Below are 18,972 nucleotides of genomic sequence, written 5' to 3' on the forward strand. Positions count from 1 at the left end.
ACTCAATGCCTCTTTTGCAGACCACAACACCCAAAAGGAGAGAGAGAACACAGGGCATTGCCCTGCCACAGAGACAGGGGGGATGGGGGGATGGGGGTGGGAGGGATATTATCCATGGTGGTGGAAGATGGGCACTGGTGGAGGGATGGGTATCTGATCATTGTATGATTGAAACCAAAGCACAAAAAATTGTAAATCTACAACTTTAAAAAAAATAAAATAAAATAAAGGGAAAAAAAATGATGAAGGCAAGTGCCTACCCATCTTTATTCCTAAGTATCAGAAAATTGCAATTGTTATGCCTTACTCGGTATTTTCTAAAAGAGCATATTCATTTTTTTTTTAAGTGCATTCAGAGCTTTTAGATGTATATGGGAAAAAATGTCAACTTTTGCTCTACAAGAACTGGACATGAGCTTTACAGCAATTATATATGACAACGACCCACCAAACTTTCCATTCTTGGAAGAATTTATATACCCAATTTATATGCAAAGATAACAGAGCTGAAGTAAAGTAAAACTTAAGAGTGTGATATTAAAAACTATGCACAAATTCAACATTAATTCCATACCTGTGTTTGTCTTCAAAGAACTGGTACTCAATTCTGGCATCTCCTTTTGGCTGAGCTGACAAAAGAGCGTCCACTTTCATTAGCAAGTCACTTGCCCTGGAAAAGTGGGTGAAATTTTAGTATCCTGTCACCAAAGGCTTTTCTAATGACTGCGGAACATGATATACTCAGTCTGAGAACTGAATGCCAACAGAATGAATGCACAAAATCTTTACAACAGGCATGAGTACAATGACTGACCTTGTAACCGATTAATTTTAGTCAAGAGGCTGTCTTTCTGTTTGTGAAATGGAGAAAGCGGCTACTTTGGACATGGCCCATAAATACTACACTGCAGCTAACTCAGGGCCAACCACCAAGGAAGTCACTAATTGACACTCTCCTTTATCTTCTTTTAAACAATATTATTAGTCTTGAAGATTATTAGAATAATTCACTAGGCAAAAATTCAGGAAACATGTAAATAGAAAACTAGAATACAATGATGAAGAAATAAGCATTGATAACATTCTGGTTCAAAATCCTCCTATGTTGGGGCCCCTGGGGTACTCAGGGCAGGCACCTTGCAGGATGTCCAAGTTGGATGCCGACTATGAACCCAGTGACATGGCAATGTGGGTTTCCTGGTGTACAGCAGAGTGGGCAACCCCCAAGTATGGCCACCAGCCACCACAACAATGAAAGGTCTACATTTTCTGAAATTCTTCTATTTTAACATAAGGCATGTATACCTGTAGAAAAGTGGTGCTGTATGATTTGGCAGCCGGATACGACCACCTATTTTCATTACTGTAGGGAAATATCGGTCTTTTCAATGACTACATAATACTATACTTATTAATAAACCACAATTATTAAACCAGTCAATTGCTGAGCATCTAGGTTGTATCCTATTTCCCTGTGGCAATGAATCCTGTGGTGAGTGGTCAGAAGCATGAGTCTACTTTGCTGCCCCTCCCACAGCTGATTTCAAAACAACAAAGAGCTGGACCTGAATGATGAGAATGGAAAAAGCTACTCTGGCCTGGTGAACCACGAACTACATTCCGAGAATCCTACCACAGCACCTACAAGTATATGTGAATTTATAGAATGAAGATAAGCAAAATCAAGACTACATGTTCTTGTCTTTGAGCCATAGAGCTAAATCGAATCACCACTTTAAAGCTTTAACTTTCCCAGGGCTAATTCTGAATGCAAAGAATTAATTCAAGTCATACCCCGACGTAGTGACAGGACACTTAGTTACGTGGTCTGGGGTAAGGAGGTGAACAAGAAACTCTATGGAGGGTCAGGAAACACCAGGGTCTGAATCCACAGCATTACTTCAGACTCTGGGAACAGCTGTGAGGTGACGGGTATGGTCATGAATGCAGGGCTGGCAAGAGGTGACAGCAAGGCAGAGAGAGCAAGTCTGGCACAAACGTAAACCCTCAGCAGAAAGCTCCAGGACTGGTACTTCAGAGAAGTCTAACAGTTTCAGCATTGGTCTTTGCTTGGTTTCAATGTCAACCTTTTCCCCCACAAATTCCACTCTGGACAGAGCCAGAGTTGCAAGGTAAATGCAAGACTTTGCATGTGGCCTGACAATGACCAAGGAAAAGAAACTCTTAAGGGGCACTCCCCAAAGCCTCCAACAGAGCAGGGTGTGCTGGGGTACACCGGTTCTGTGCCCAGGACATGGTGTCTTCAAGTTTCAGATATGTGACTAATCAATGATTTAATCCATGCACCATCTGCATAGCAGAGGCATGGCTCAAATAATTCTCTTCCATTACGAGTGGCAGAACGTTAACATACATTAGTAACAACGAGTTGAAATAAAAACGTAGCCAACAATTACTAACTCAACCTCTGGAGGACAAGCAATTCATTCTTCTACTAGTAAGTTAATGAAAAAGCAGCATTTAACTTACCTTTCCTTTCCTGAATAAAATGAAACTGAAGGGTACCCAAACATAGAAGGAGGGAAAGTACCGCTTTCATCAATATTTTAAGGTAATAAAGCCACATTTCAACTTTCACTTGTTTTAAATATTCCACAATCAAAGATAACTTTTAAATAAAAATGGAAAGGACTACTCCAACTCTAAGACTACTGGCTACAAAATAAATTAACTTGCTTCAGATTTTCCTGGAGTGCACGGCTGCATTCGTGACTGCAGGAACTCTTATACTCTAGCCCACACATGTACCTAAAGCAGCACACATGTGTTTGGTTTTAACATACTTGCTTGTATTCTCTTATATACGGGCTTAAAGGGTTCCAGAATGAAACAAACAACCTTTACACACTTTCCTCTTATTGCGGTGGGAAGATGCTTGCTGGTTGGGTGGGTGTTTAAATATAATCTGTATTGAACTATTTATGAAAATAAAATATATGAAAATTGCCAAAATAAATATATAATTAAAAAATAAATAGATTAAATTGCTTCAACAAAAGCATAAATAAATACCTGGATAGAAGAGCATTGTTATACTTTGGATAGGGAGCAGGGGAACGCTCAGTAACAGAGCCCTACAACAGGGATTGGTCAACCATTTCCGGGGTGAGACTTACACATCTTCTTCTACCCGAAGTTGCTGGATATGAGATTTGATTTTCTGTCCAGATGTTTTTAAGATGATATTTTCCAGGAGGTGGAAATCATCTTGATTAAAGAGCTCGCTGTCCTCCAGCGGACCAATTACCTGGAAGAGATGCAGGTGGCCAAGTCTCAGGATGGTACTGGGTTCAGCACCACAAGAGCCTCCATGCCCTGGGACTGATCCTAAAGCTAAATACTGCAGAGCTGAGAAGAGGCAACCTCTGAACAGTCCGTAAGAAAGTGGAAGAATAAAGCCAGAATCAACCAACTCCTCAACTACACAGTGTGGGCCCATATGTGTCACAGTACTTTCATGGCAGGAAGTAAAATAAATGAGCAAGAGAGCCCGCATTAATTCTCACTGAATATAAACAGCAAAGGCAAGGTGACAGATGTTCAACCTAAGAACTAAGAGTTTTAAAGAGGGATGAACACCAGTTTTAGTTCATTCAGTAGCTATATATATTGATGAAACATCCACCGAAGTTGATAAAACTGAACAAACAATAAACGCCCCTCCCCCAAGATGCACCCAAGGCCTTATTGGAACTCGATGCCCCCAAGGCCTGATTGGGACCTGATGCACCTAAGGCCTTATTGGTTTGGTCTGAGAGTCGCCACACCCTCACCAATGTACACACTGTCAGGACAAAATTAAACAGCAAGAAGGTTTCACAGGGGCCCTTTGTCCAAAGGAGCAAACTTCCTTTGAGTAAAAGGGCAGAAATGGTCCTCGGCACTGCGTGACTGTGAGTCACCTCTGGAGATAGTAGCTCTGGTGGAGAGTTTATAGCTTCAAGAGAGAACGCAGCCAAGACTGCTCACTGAACTAGTTTGAAGTCAAGCGTGTTTCAGGAGAAAAGCCTCACCCGTCCATTGCTGACCACTGCCCTCTGTCCCTTCTTCAACTTCAGAACATCCCTGCAGTACATGGCATGAGACAAAATGAAATCCATTTTGGTAGACTCAAAGACCTCTTTAAAAAGACTGAAATCCATGCCCTAGGAAAAGTAATTGTTATTAAGGAAAGGGATTGTTATTAAGTTAGCCATAAAAACGAATAAAGATAACAAATAAATCATAAACGCTCTTGGGTGGGAATAACTGGTAGTAATAGCACAGCTCACATTTCTCTCCCCATTTCCTCCCTCCTGCTTACTTCTCCCTATCTTCTTCTGTAATTCATTAAACTGGCAAACAATCTTCATATCTATAGTCTACATTTTAAAATTTGGCAAATTTCAGTAAAAGTCTTCTTATTAACCAAAACAGCAAGTATTCTCATCTTTTTTATCAGAAATTTTAAAACCACAAAACTCTTAAAAAGTAAATTCCATTTAAAGAAATAGACACGAGTTTACAGTTTTCATCATGAACTCATCAAGAACTCCTAAGTTTCCAACCCATAAATGGCATAAGTCCCAATCTTTGCTCTGAAAACATACAAAATAAGACCCGTCTTTGAAGTACTACACAGATGTGTGCTTCAGTGATACACCAGTATCATGCACATATGTTGACCTCCTAAGTTTAAAAGCAAGACAGGGACTGTGGTAGCAACTGTTAATTCTTGGAATCTTCCAGACTGTAGGGGCAAAAAAAAAATCCCAGAAATAACATCAGGAATCCTGAACAAGCTCCACCGGCCCTGGGGAGAGCAAACAGAAGCGGTCACCTCAGGCAAATCACTTACCCCGACGGAGAACTCGCCCACATCAGCGCCTGCGGCCAGGGCTTGCGCCGTCTCCTCCTTGACCATTTTAGTGATGAAATTCTTTGCCAAGTTGGAGGTCTGGGTTTGGAGGGCCGCCCAGATGGCTCTGGAGATCCGAGTGTTCTCGTAACTGACATCTCTGCTGGGGTTATTGATCATGCTTATCCGAACATTGTTACTGGATTTCTATTTGCAAAAAGGGAAATTTAAATGTATTTAAATTTCAAAAAGAGCATTAACTTCAGTCATATTCTAATGACAAATTAAAAAAAAAGATTTCTTAAAAGTCTTCTAATGTTCCCCTCTGCATACAAAGTAAAACTTAAATTCAAAAGTCAGGCATTCAAACCCTCACAGGAACTGGCCCCCTGACCAACTTTGAACTTCACTTCTTATCATCCCTATAACTCCACTAGCCATTACAGACCACCAGCGTCCTATATCCCCCCAGCCCCCCAACCCCGCCAAATATCACTTAATCACTTAATCCCCGTTATTCATCGATTTATTCGAGCGGGTGCCAGTAACGTCTCCATTCATCCCGGTTGCGTGCTAGCGTAGCCCAATGGTATCTGTTCGTTTTAGGAACATGTAGAGCCTCAAACCGATCATTTAGGGTCTTGACGAAGAAGTCTGACCATCTTATAGGTGGGCGTCCACGTGATCTTTTGATGTCTCGTGGAATCCAATCAGTAATGGCTCTAGTCCAGCGGTTGTCTGTAAACCTCATTACATGTCCAGCCCATCTGATTTTTGATGTCTTGGCAAATGAGACAGCGTCTCTGATTCTTGAGCGTTGACGAAGATCAGAACTCCGGATTCTATCTCTCATTTGAGTGAATCGTGATATTCCAAGCATAGTTCTTTCGATTCCTCTTTGAGAGACCCGAATAGTGTTCTCATCCTGTTTTCGTAGGGTCCAGGTCTCTGAGGCATATGTTAATGCAGGAAGAATAGTGGAATCAAAGAGATGTGCTCGTAGTTGGAGGTTCTTTGTCCTTTTAGTTATTTCTTCAATGCTCTTGAAGGCATTCCAAGCCGCTCTCTTCCTCCTGCGTAACTCAGGTGCCAGGTCATTCATCATGTTGATTTCTCGACCTAAGTATATATAACTGTTGCATTCGGAGATGGTGGTTCCGTTGAGAGCGAATGGAGCGTCAGGAACAAGGCTGTTTCTCATAAACATTGTCTTCGTAAGATTCAGCTGTAGTCCAACCTTTCCACACTCACGGTCAAAGTCCGCAAGCATTTGTGCCGCTTGGCTGATGTTTGGTGTTATTAGAACGATGTCATCAGCAAAGCGGAGGTGGTGTAGTTGCCGACCATCTATCTTCACTCCCATGTTTTCCCATTCTAGTCGTCGCATGATGTTCTCGAGGGTGGCACTGAAGAGTTTTGGTGAAATGGTATCACCCTGCCGAACCCCTCTCTTGATATGGATGATTACTTCTTTGTAGAATGGTGAGATCTTGGTAGTGAATCCGCAATAGAGCTCACGAAGGATCCTGATGTATATTTGGTATATTTGCTTGGTTTTGTTTGGGGACCACACAGGTTCTCAAGTCTTACCCCTGACTCTGTGCTCAGGCTTCACACCTGGCATGTTCCTGGAACTGTATGTAGTACCAGGGATCGAACCCAAATTGACAGGTGCAAGGCCAACACCTTGCCTGTTGTCCTAAGGCTGCAGCCCCTTCCCTGACATATTTTATTTATGATTGCTTGGGAGCACGGCCAGTGCACTCGCCCCTCATCCAGACTCCCTAAGTGTGAGAATCTTGTCTCTTCACGGTGTTCGCAGCATCTCCTGAGCACGAGCATAAAGACTCATAACTCTCATAATTAAAGACTGGTCCAAGAGAGGAATCTCATTAGTTCCAAAGGCAGTTAATCTATCCCCTGAATACAAAGCCAGACTACTGCAGTCTCTCTCTGACGAGCTGGCAAACTTCTGAACAACCTTCTCCACACACGCTTCAGAAAGTAAGACTGCTGCATCCCTGCTCAACATCAACATCCACACATAGATGCCCACGAAAATAACTGCAGCCTTGGGGCTAGAGCTATAGTACAGTGGTTAAGGTGTTTGCCTTGTATGCGGACAACTCAGGTTCGATCCCCGGCATCCCATATGGTCCCACGAGCACTGCCAGGAATAATTCCTGAGTGCAAAGCCAGGAGTGACCCCTGAACACCACCAGGTGTGACCCAAAAAGCAAAAAAAAAAAAAAAAGAAAAGAAAAGAACAGCAGTCTCAAACAAAGACAAAGAATAAAAGTGGAGTACTTGCCTGATGTTTAATAGCATCATACAGTAACTGTCTTCCGGATGGGCTATCAAAATCCGCGACGATCCAGAAAGTTACTGGTCTAATAAAAGAATCATCTGTAGGAAAATAAAAGCAACATTTAAAGACTGAGAAAAAGTGCATCCTGTGTACAGAAACCATTACTAAGCCCGCTCATTTCCACAAAACATGCACACACAAGAAGTCAGAAAATGACAAATGTAATAAAGACATAGCAAAAGCAGTGAAACTTTTAAACTAGAAGGAAACTGTGGCTTAATTAAAACTAGGAACATGCAAAAAATAAATAAATAAAATAAATTTTAAAAAAATTTTAAAAAGTAGGAACATGCAGTTTTGAGTATCTGTTAGCATGTAAGGTGAAAAGGAATCTGTAAATATGTGGGTAACATAGAAGTCTTTATCATGTTTAATTTATAAATTTCCGTTTTCTAGGAGGCGCTCCCAGAGACACGTGGTCTGCCAGGTGAACGCAGGGTCCAGTGCTCAGGCGCCCACAAGGGCCACATATGACACGCGCTGCCACCCAAGCAATCATCAGCTCCACTTTCTGTAATTCTTTCTGAGCAAAATTCATAAAATTTATCCAATTGATAAATGATCTACTATTACCCACAGGTTCCAGAACATCCCAACCAAGTGCCAACACATTCAGAATTGTAACGGTGCCTGAAACCGTATCAAATAATTAAGGGGAGGAATGGAACATTCTGAAGTTACCATAGATTTCCTTGGACGACATTCCTGGACAAAGGTGAAGAAAAGAAAATGTCATTGCTATACCAAAGCTGATGGGTAGAGACAAATGTTCAGTGACACCTAATACGCCCCCAGGTCTTTTCTCCTCAGGGTGGCGAGTGCCGCAGCAGTACCCATCAGCCCTTGAACCAGCGTCTGAGAAGGACCGACAGAAGCAATGGCCTGTGCTGACATATATCTGGGAACCCAAGACTCTCTGGATATGACCAGGGTAGGGTCAAAACCGCTGTCTTCAGTGACGATGCTTAGAGGGTGTAGCCAGCACAAAAGCATCCAAGTGTTATTAAAAGAAAATTGCTTTACCTCATTGTAGCCCTAAAAAAAATAAATAACTCCTGCACAAAAATAAATTTAAAAACAGAGATTTCTACAGCCATATTTATCTTGTACATTCAAAAAAACTGGGCCACTGTTGTCACTGAAGCAGTAAGTCAAGATGATTTAGTCTATTGCACCCAATTTTACATCATCTTTCTTTTTTACACTTTTAACCACAAATTCTTTTCCTTTTGACTTTAATACTAATAGAAGTTATAAAGATGACATCTCCATTTTAAAAACATACATAAATAACATTTTAAAAGTATTTGAAAGTATTTTAAAGGTATTTAAATGATATTTATAAGATACTAAAAGTATTTTAATGATAAAAAATTTTTTATTTTTTATCGAGCAATAGAACAGCGGGTAGCGCATTTGCCTTGCACGCAGCCGACCCGGGTTCGATTCCCAGCATTCCATATGGTCCCCTGAGCACTGGCAGGGGTAATTCCTGAGTGCAGAGCCAGGAGTAACCCCTGTGCATCGCCAGGTGTGACCCAAAAAGAAAAAAAAAATTAAATAAGAAATTTTGAAAACTCTAAATGATTTTAGCTAATACTTAAAATTGAATCCAAGGTCAACTTAAGCAGATTACCTTTCTTTGTCAGGTACTTCATACTATTGGCTATTGCTGCAGTCTTGCCTGGGGAATCCAAGACAGTAAATCTAGCAAAATCATCCACAAAAAAGTTATCTGGAATAAAAGAAAATACACTTACTCACGATGCAGAATTAAATCTAATGTTAACATTCAACTTATGATCTAATTTAACCATAAAACAAGATTTATTAAAATGTGTAAGCTACAAATATAATCTCTAGATAGTGAAAAAGTACCAAGCATAAGCCCTTCCCAGGGAATCCAGTCTGTGTATGCATGTGCATGAGCATGGGTATGCATGCACAGGTGTATGGGTGTGTGTGAGCGTGTGTGAGCGTGTGTGAGCGTGTGTGAGCGTGTGTGTGTGTGTGTGTGTGTGTGTGTCTGCTGCTATGAGTGTATGTGAGAGAGGGGGTTATTAGGGATCAAACAACCAGGGTCCTCACAGAGGCCCAGGTAGGTCCTTGTCACGCCCCCTATTCCTGACATCCCTACCCATAAGAGCAGGGTGTCTTCAGCTTTTCCAAGGCAAAGAACACAGCAGGGTCAAGTGCTGGCAGAAGTACCTCAGACTCCTTATACATTGGATGTGAATTAGTTTATGGTCAGCAAGTCGTCAGGTACTGTATGCTGTTACCTAATTAATATCAACCCCATTACTAGACAACCACACTTAGAGACTCATTCCTTGGAACTACCTGGTAACTTCTTTCAACCTGGTATCAGAAAACTCTCCCTGGCAGTATCCCAATCTATGCACCTTTGCACCCTGATTCCAGACAGCTATTTACTGAGGAAGACATGTGGACCCTGCAGCTAGATTTCTGTTTGTTTGGTTGGTTTCTGGACCACACCTGGTGGTGCTCAGGGCTCACTCCTGGTGGGGATTGGTGGACCATACATGGGAATTCCATTTCATTAATGTCTGCCTAAGTTTTATTATTTCCGTCCCCCTGCCTGCTTTGGCTCCTTTTGTTGGGTCATTTTCTTCAGTTGTGCAGTCAAGTATATTTATGTGGGCCCTTTCTTCCTTCCTGATAAATGAATGCTTACATCACTGTGAACTTTCCTCTGAATGCTGCTTTTGCTATGTCCCACAAGTTCTGGTAGGTAGTGTCTTTATTCTCATTTGTTTTCATAGCACTGTATGTGTCCCGTTATTCATCGATTTGCTCAAGCAGGCACCAGTAACATCTTCATTGTGAGACTTGTTACTGTTTTTGGCATACTGAACACGCCACAGGGAGCTTACCAGGCTCTGCCATGCGGGCAGGATACTCTCAGTAGCTTGCTGGGCTCTCCAAAATCTTATAATTTCCGTTTGGATATCCTCTCTGACCCACTGGTTGTTCATTAAATGAGCTAATTTATAGATACTTCAGTTGTTACTCCTTTCGTTTTTGTGGTTAGCTTCTACTTTGAGTGTATTCATGATCTGAGAGGATAACTGGTATGATTTCTATCCTCCTCACTTTGTAAAGATGTTTTCTATCCCAGCATTTGATGTGCACCGAAGAACGTATATTCGGCTTTTCTGAGAACAAAAAGTCTATTTATATCTACTAAACCCGTCTTCCATTTCTTCCTTCGAAGGAAGTGCTAACTGAGCTTCCGAAGTGACAATGCGGTGTTGAAGTCTCCAACTACTATTATGTTGCTATCAGTGTCTTTTGTCAAGTCTATTAGCAGTTAATTTAAGTACTTTGCTGGTCCCTCTTTGGGTACAAATATGCATAAAAATATAATTTCTTCCTGATGTAGAGAGCCCTTGATCATTATGAAATGACATTTACTATCTCTTTTTAGCCTGATACCTGTCGTCAGATACCAGTTTGGCCACCCCCCAGCCGTTTTTGTGGGGGTGGTTTGCTTGAATAATTATCTTCCAACCAAAAAACCAAACTGACTATTCAAATGTTCTGACTATTCAAATGTATTTCCTGAAGGCAGCAGAATATTAGGTTCAAGTATCTAATCCATACAGTTTTTTTTTCGTAATTGGTACATTTAGACCAATGACATTGAAAGATTGTTGTCACGGGGACAACAATGTCTACTGTGCCATCTTTCTGCAGAAGTTTGTCATGTTTGTGGGACTTCTTTTAAAGCAGGCCTTATACTTCTTATAAAGATGGCTCTGAGTCTAAGTAATTTCTGAGTTGTTTATCTGTGAAACTGTATATAGTTCCTTCAAATCTGAACAGGAGTCTGGCTGGGTTTAGTCTCACTCATTTTCAGTGAGGCATTCATTTCATTGAGGTTTTTCCCTCTATCCCACCATGTGTATAGGCTCTGAGGGTTTTGTCTACTGTAAATCTTAAGGACTCTCCTTTGCTTATAATTTCCTTCTTTGATGCCTTCAGTATTCTATTTCTATTTGTGTTTTTTAATTCATTCTTATTAGGATGTGTCTTGGAGTATTTTTATTTGAATTTCTTTTAGCTGGTACTGTTCAGGCCTCTTGAATCTGGGTGCATGCACTCTCTAACTCTAGGAAGTTCTCAGAAATGATGGCTTTGACTGTTGCTTCTTCACTGGGGTTCTCTTTCTGCCCCTCTGGGACCCAAAGTTCTCTTGTCAGTTGTTTGAGTCTTTTTCCCCCCCCATCTTCTGCTGTTATCTGGAGGTTTTCTTCCACCTTATCTCGGGGCTCACTGATTCTGTCTTCAGCAGCTATTACTCCGCTTGCTGCTGAGGCCTTCCAGTGGGTTTTTCATTTCACCTACTGAATTTTGTCATTTTTGTTTGTAGTTTCCTCAGTTCTGCTCTCCTATACTCTTGTGTTTACTTGGTAGCTCCTTAAACACCCCCAACATTTCCTTTCTAAAGTCCTTATCAGAACGGTTGTACAGTTCTTCCGGGCTAGTGTTTTCACTCACAGCTGAGTTGGCTTCCCATTTGATGCTGGCAGTGGGAGGTGTTTCCTGTGTGCTGTTGTGAGGCTAGGTTACTACAGTCAGGGGTTCTTTGTATGCGCATGGTGAGATATGAAGAGATGAAGAAACCTGTGCTAGCCTGGGGGCAAAATTGCAATCCTGAGTCACAAATAGGGTCCGGAGGCCATGCTGCCTCAGTTTCTTGGAACCACGGCTGGGTAGGGCCAAGCTCAGGTCACGATGGCTGGTTTTAAAATGGATGGCAGTCTGGATGACATCACGTGAACGGAGATGACATCCATCTTTAAACAGCGTGGTTACTGAGAACATTCTCGGGGGACCATATGTGATACCGGGGATGGGATCCAAGTTGGATGCATTCAAGGCAAGTGAGCTGCCCACTTTACTCTCCGGCCCCTAGCGACATCATTTCTGATCTCCAAAAACGAAGACAGCTGCTTAAGTTCTTTCAGACCATCAGTAAAATAATACAATTTTTTTCATTTAATGTTGCTTAGCTAGCATTTAAATAGCACTAAATATTCTTCAAATTTTATGAAGACTTATCTGCAAGGATTTTCTATCCTTTTAAAGCAAATTCTTGGGAATTAATTGAGCAGCTCACATTATGAACTCAAGATGCAATGAGTTCAAGCACAGAACTGTCACAAGTCTAAGACTATCTTCAGAACATTACAATCCAATAAATGCAAAGATTACTAAAGCAGAAATCATAAAAGGCCAAATTTGATTTTAAACTGGTCCTTACTGGTCGCTGTTAAATCCAAGTACTCTCGCTCAGCTGTCAAAATTCTTGAATTAATTCGTGGAACAACATTTGGTTGATTCATGATATACTCTACCACATCTTGATCATGAGAAAATTCTCCCTGTTATGAGGAAGGAAAAAAAAAGGATGAAGGATGGTGGGAGAGGAAAGGGAATTAAATAAAGTTGATCAATAATAATTTCTCATGCCCCAAGGAATTAATACATTTTTTTTCTTTTTGAGTCACACTTGGCGATGCTCAGAGGTTACTCCTGACTGTGCACTCAGGAATAACTTCTGATGGTGCTCAGGGAGCCATAAGGGATGCCGAGGATTGAAACCAGTTGGCCATGTGCAAGGCAAATACCCTCCCTGCTGTATTACTGCTCGTCTGTATAGTCAAACTGGGGCCCTTGGCTCTGCATCTGGGCCCTGGTGACAGTGAAACACTGGTGGTCACTCGCATCCTGCAGCTGTTGCAGTGCACATATCTAGCTGGCCTTGCTTGGCCTGGTATTCAGAATTAAAGTGTCTGGCAGCTGATGTGGTCTGACTTGGTCCTTAACTGCACTGATCACGTGTGTCCAGTAACAGCTGGGCAGCAAGATGATCTCTGGAGTTGCAGGATAGTCCTGCATTTGCCAGCCTTGGCTTGCTGGCAGCTTGGGACTGGGTCGTGGATTGCCGGGTGTGACCCCACCCCCCAAAAAAAAGTGGGTGGACATCAAAAACACCAACCTCCCGTTGTTGACGTGGACATGTGTCAACTGCGTACCAGACTTTTCTCGGCCATGGCAGTGGCCAGAGCCTGTAACAGCAACTTTTGCTCTTAGATGTCACTAGTAAACAAAGCATCAGAAAGCCTCATGATCACTAGAATTACACCAACCAAATACTACGACTGGGAGCACTCAATTGCTGGTCAGGAGAGCTAAAGCCTGGAATGTCCAGTGAAACACCAGGAATAACAAAGAAAGGAAGGAATTAGCAGTATTAACAGTCGGGGACAAATTCAGGAAAACTCTTGATTGTATCTGAACAACACTGACTGAGCTGACCGTAGCAATAGCCCTCTACAAATTAAAAGCACAAATGTTACATGGAGAAAAAAAAAAAACACCAAAATCTTCATAGAAAAATGGTGACAAATTTCTTCCTATCAGCAATGTCCATGTGAATGGCAATGGACATTTGAAGACATCTAAAGGCAGAGTGTCTGTGCAGAGCAGGAAACGAGACCTGACGTCCTGTTGCTGACGAGAGATATAACCCAACCCTGATCACACCAACGCTGAGAGTGAAAGACTCCCACAGGCTAATGGGAGGCTGACAAGGCAGGGATGTCAGGCTTGCATGGGGGATGCCTGGGACAAGCACCTCACAGGTATCTCCAATAGCTTAACTATTGGAATAGGAAGCAAGACCCAAAGACTCAAACAGGATTACATCAACACTAAAGTGCGTTTGCAAGCCAAAAGAAGACCTGGGCTAAAAGAAAGACATCTTGGAGAGAGAAAGAAAGAAGAAAAGTGCATGCCATGGAAGCAGGCTGGGGCGAGGATGGTGGCAAGGAAACTGGGGACATTGCCGGTGGGAAATGGACACTGGTGAAAAGACAATGTTGGAACACTGTGTCACTGATATGCAATCATGAACAACTCAGTAATTGTGTATTTCACAGTGATTCAATAATATATATATATACACATACAAATAAATATAATTTTTTCAAAAAGATGTCTTGGAGACGGCCTGCACCTCAGCCTGCAATGGAGAATTCCTTCATACACTGATGCTCTGTCTGGCTTATCTGCTGAGTAAGGCAGTGGGGAACCTCCTTGACAGATGTGTTGCTGACAGTTTAGTCTATTAGCAATTGCTTTATAACATTTGCTGCTCCTTTATTTGGTGCCTATTTAGACATGAGTTAAGTCTTCTTGGTCTGTTGATCTCAAAGCCAGTATGGAATGGCGATCTCTATCTCTTAAAGGAGCCAGAGGACTGTACAGTGGGTAGGGCGCTGGTCTTGCATGCAGTTGACCCGGGTTCAATCCCAGCATCCATGCAGTCCCTCGATCACCAACAGGAGTGACCACTTAGCTCAGAGTCAGGATTAAGCCCTAAACACCATGGGTCAGTAATGTTCAGTCATGGTCCTCCCGTTGTTCATTGATTTGCTCAAGCGGGCCCAGTAACATCTCCTTCGTGAGACTTGTTGTTACTGTGTTTGGCATAATGAATATGTCACGGGTAGCTTGCCAGGCTCTGCTGTGCGGGCAAGATACTCTGGGTAGCTTGCCAGGCTCTCCGAGAGGGGCAAAGGAATCTAACTCAGGTCGGCCATGTTGGCTGCGTGCAAGGCAAACGCCCTACCGCTGTGCTATCGCTCCAGCCCAAACACCATGGGTGTAGCCAAAAAAGAAAAAAAAAGAGACAAATATATACATATATTTGATAGATAAAAGAGAGATATATCTATACATACCTTTTATAATAAAAATTTCCCCATGCTTTTTTCAACCTCAGGCATCTAAGTCAACTCACCTATCCAAGGTCACGATCACCTGTCATTAATGTTTCCCTTTCATAGTTTTCATTTTATAGAAATAGCTGAACTACATAAAGATCTCACAGCCGAGCATAAATGGCTGCTGAAAGTTACAAATCTTCCACATTTAAACTATTCCATGTAGGAGAGCGCTGAGCCCAGAGGGAGGCTCTCAGCACGTATGGGACAGCAGGGTCCCAGCCTCTCTGAGAGGGAGTGTGAACGTGACTCACACTCCCCCTCACAGTCCCTGAGCTCTGCTCCATAAACACGGCAGGAATGGAGCTGGGGGTGGTGCAGCAGCTCTCAGTGTCTGGCCAGGGCGCTCCGGGTCACCCGCAGCACCGCGGGGCGTGGGTCCCAGAGGTTGGGAGCACCGCGAGTCCCCACCCTGGGGCCCTGGCAACTCTCCCGGCAGGGCAGCCCATGGCCATTTCTTCCCTGCCCAGCCCACCTGCAGCATATATGGTGGAGGATTCCACCCCAACACCACTGTCTGGGGACCCACGATGGGGCATGTGCCTCCCGGGTGGGCTCTGCAGCCGGCCCAGAGTACACAGAACCCTGGTCCCAGTCCCTGATTAGGCCACTGCTGTTGTTGCCAGTGGGGCCCAGGGAGTACAGCAATGCCAGCAGGTCAACCAGGACATGGGGGCGAGTGCATGAGCAGCCTGATGGTGCCTTCAGAAGTCCAGATACCCCCAAAGTACGACTGTGCCGCTAGCCCAACTCCAACAACTCAGGACCAAGTTAACAGAAATGAAGCTGCCAAGTTAGGTATGTGGGACTCACAAACCACATACCTAACAACCTCCGGCTCAGCCACACAAGCTCATTGTCAGTCTTGCTCCAGAGACCCATAAATGTATCTTGAAAGAGATCAAAAGCTACAGTTAATCTTGGACCCTCACAAGACTGAACATACCGGGGTAGACTGGAGGGGGGCGGGTTAGCCCAAACAGAGCTCCTAAGAGCCATTTGCTGCCACAATCCAAATTGCTACCATGTCCCCAGGTGGACTCCACAGTCTCGGGACAGACCTCACTGAGATATTAACCCGCTGAAAATTCAGGTATGCAGGTTTGGTGAAATCTCCAGGCTTTCTCAGGGTCAGGACGGGCTACCTCCCCTGACTTCCCTGTACTCCTGGAAGCACTGGCAGTCACCCCCACGAACCAACTCAGCGCCACCATGTCAGCTCTTCTGCCGGCCTCGCTTCAGAGACCCATAAATAAATCTCAGAAGAGACCAAAACCCAAGGTCAATCTCAGACCCATTGAACAGACCGGGGTTGGTCAGAGGGGTCAGGTCAGACTGGTGTCCCCCGAAACAGAGTTCATGGTAGTCACTTGCTCCCACAATCCAAAATCACAGTCATGCCCCCAGCCGGACTCCACTGTCTTGGGACAGACCTCACTGAGACATCAACCTCTGAAAATGCAAGTATGCGTGTTTAGTGGCTGAAATCTCCAGGTTTTCTCAGGGTCAGGACAGGCTACCTCCCCTCACCTCCCTGTACTTCCAGGAGCCCCAGCAGTCATGTCCACACCCCAAAGCCACCACCCAGTTAAAAAAAAAAGCTACTCCAAGTGTACCTTCCAATAAAAATACTGAACACCCTGAACAAACATGATAACCTCTTCATGACTGCATTGCAAACCATAATGTACAAAAGTAGAGAGAGAAAGAAAAGCAGTGCCTGCCATTGAGGCAAGTGGGGGGAGGGGCAGCAGGGGGGTGTGGGATGGAAACTGGAAATATTGTGGTGGGAAATGTACACTGGCGAAGGGATGGTTGTTGGAACATTATATGACTGAAACCAAATCATGAATAACTTTTTGATGGTCCATCTTACGGTGATTCAATTAAAAAAAATTAATATAAAACATTTGCTTTCAAGGAAAAGATAGATGTGACTTCAATGCACAATTTCTGAAAATCCCACCTAGAGTTGGCCTATGTGAAAGATCTGTGCTGCATGCAAATTCTCTATAAAATGATAATGAACCACCCACAATTCAAAAGTTTCACAAAGCCTCTGTACAGACTCAAGTCCATGATATAACACTGGTCTCTGTTGTAAATCAAAATAATCCCAAAACAATCCCATTCAATTCAGGGAGAGCAACCATACAACATCTTCCCATGTGATGTGGGTATACAAGCACACCTGCATGCATGCAAACACATGTGTGAATGCACACACATGCTGTTTCCAGAAAGATGAGTGGCAGGTGAACAGAATGAATGAGGACAAGACTTCCTTAAACTGAAAACTGAACCCCTCCCTGTACAGGACTCCTGAGAGTACCACACGCCCTGCAACAAAGAGGGGTGCTAGTCTCACTCCCGGACGATTCCCTCCACCCAGTCCTACTAATCTCCCTTCCCAAGTTTCTCTCAGGCTGTATTATTTTTGTTGTGTTTTATTAGTTACCTTGCTTTATTTCTATTCCATACATGAAAGAGACCATCTGGTAATTGACATATTTTCTAACTCATTTGCACATTTTAAATTTCATACTACTTGCCTATCTATTTTTGGAGTGAATTTAGCTCACAATTTAAATGCGTACTACACTTTGACACAATTCCAATAGCTGATCTTTATTTCTCAAAAGGAATACGATACAAGGAGATATGTACTAGAATAATTATTGTAGCATTATTTATAAGTGAAAAATGGAGATGCAATGTCCAACACCAGAGGACTGAATGATTGTTCACTTTCTAAGGTGGAACACTGCAGTGATAAAGAAGCCTGGCTATGATTGAAATGAAGGGCACTAACCTGGAATACCTCCTCCATGAATCATGCACACATGAATCCCTCCCTCCCACTTGCATGTGTGAATGCACACACACACACACACACACACACACACACACACACACACACACACACACACACCCCACACCGTCTGTAGGCCACCAAGTTAGCCATCTCTGAGACTGGACAGTCGCCACCCCCATAACCAAGCGAGCGGAGGACAGGGCTGAGTCCTATGGGAAATCGCCCAGCGGTTAGAGGCCCGGGGACACTGGCAGGACCCTGGGTGAAGCAAGCATAAGGGACAGCGTGGGACTGAGTGGGAATGTCTTGCTTCAGAGAGTTCAGGCTTAAGAGGGAGACGCCTTACAGAACGATCACACTCATTTGCAGAATAGTGAAAAATATATATAGCATGAGACTATTACCCAAGGACAATAGACATGAGGGCTAGGAGGACTGGTCCATGGTAGAAAACTTGCCACAAGTTGTAGGGGTGTGCAGAGAAGGGACCGTTATGACAATGGTAGTCTGAAATGACGACTCTTGACAAGAACTGAATGCTGAAAGGAGGTAAAGTGGTATGCATGATACCCTTTCAGTAACTGTGTTCCATAAATAAGGGGAGGAGGAGGAAGAGAAAGAAGGGGAAGGAGAGGAAGGAAAAAGAGGGAAGAGGGGGTGTAAGAAGAGGGAAGAGGGGGAGGAAGAAGACGGAAGGGGAGAAAAGGGGGAGGGTGGGAAAGGGAGGAGGAGGAAGAGGAGGAGGAAGAGAAGCAGGAGAGGACACAGCTGAGAATGCACGAAGACACCACAATGCCGGAGACCTCTCTGGGCCCTATACCGAGCCAGTTTCACAGGGGCACCCCAGATGGAGCAAGTGCAGCCTCCCCACCTATTCCAGATGGAATCCTAGAGACCAAGAGCTTCCACAAGCAAGGTATGCGGGTTCCAGGACTGATCTCCAGGCTGATCTCTGCAGAGCGGCAGAGGTGCCGAGCTGTCCCTCCCTGGGTCCCTGTCCACTCAGCATCTTGGCTGTCATGCCCACAATCTGCCTCCGGGCGCCACCTTAGTGCACCGAGAGCCCTTGTCCAGAGACTCCCAATTGAATTCCAAAATGGATTAGTGCCCTACAGAG

At 43.6% G+C, this 18,972-nt stretch overlaps 1 protein-coding gene across 1 annotated transcript in view; it reads right to left on the reverse strand.

Moving 5' to 3' along the window:
• UGGT1 (UDP-glucose glycoprotein glucosyltransferase 1) overlaps positions 1 to 18,972 on the reverse strand; it is a 103,533-nt gene that overhangs the window by 29,851 nt on the left and 54,710 nt on the right. The window contains exons 19-26 of the mRNA XM_056115623.1: positions 12,514 to 12,634; positions 8,863 to 8,961; positions 7,908 to 7,931; positions 7,170 to 7,264; positions 4,859 to 5,065; positions 4,035 to 4,166; positions 3,138 to 3,268; positions 575 to 670 (exon numbers count right to left, since the gene is read on the reverse strand). Of these exons, the coding sequence (XP_055971598.1) occupies positions 575 to 670; positions 3,138 to 3,268; positions 4,035 to 4,166; positions 4,859 to 5,065; positions 7,170 to 7,264; positions 7,908 to 7,931; positions 8,863 to 8,961; positions 12,514 to 12,634 (905 nt within the window). The remainder of the gene's footprint in view (positions 1 to 574; positions 671 to 3,137; positions 3,269 to 4,034; positions 4,167 to 4,858; positions 5,066 to 7,169; positions 7,265 to 7,907; positions 7,932 to 8,862; positions 8,962 to 12,513; positions 12,635 to 18,972) is intronic.

The sequence above is a fragment of the Sorex fumeus genome, unplaced genomic scaffold, assembly GCF_029834395.1.
Source record: "Sorex fumeus unplaced genomic scaffold, SorFum_2.1 ptg000029l, whole genome shotgun sequence".
Lineage (NCBI taxonomy): Eukaryota > Metazoa > Chordata > Mammalia > Eulipotyphla > Soricidae > Sorex > Sorex fumeus.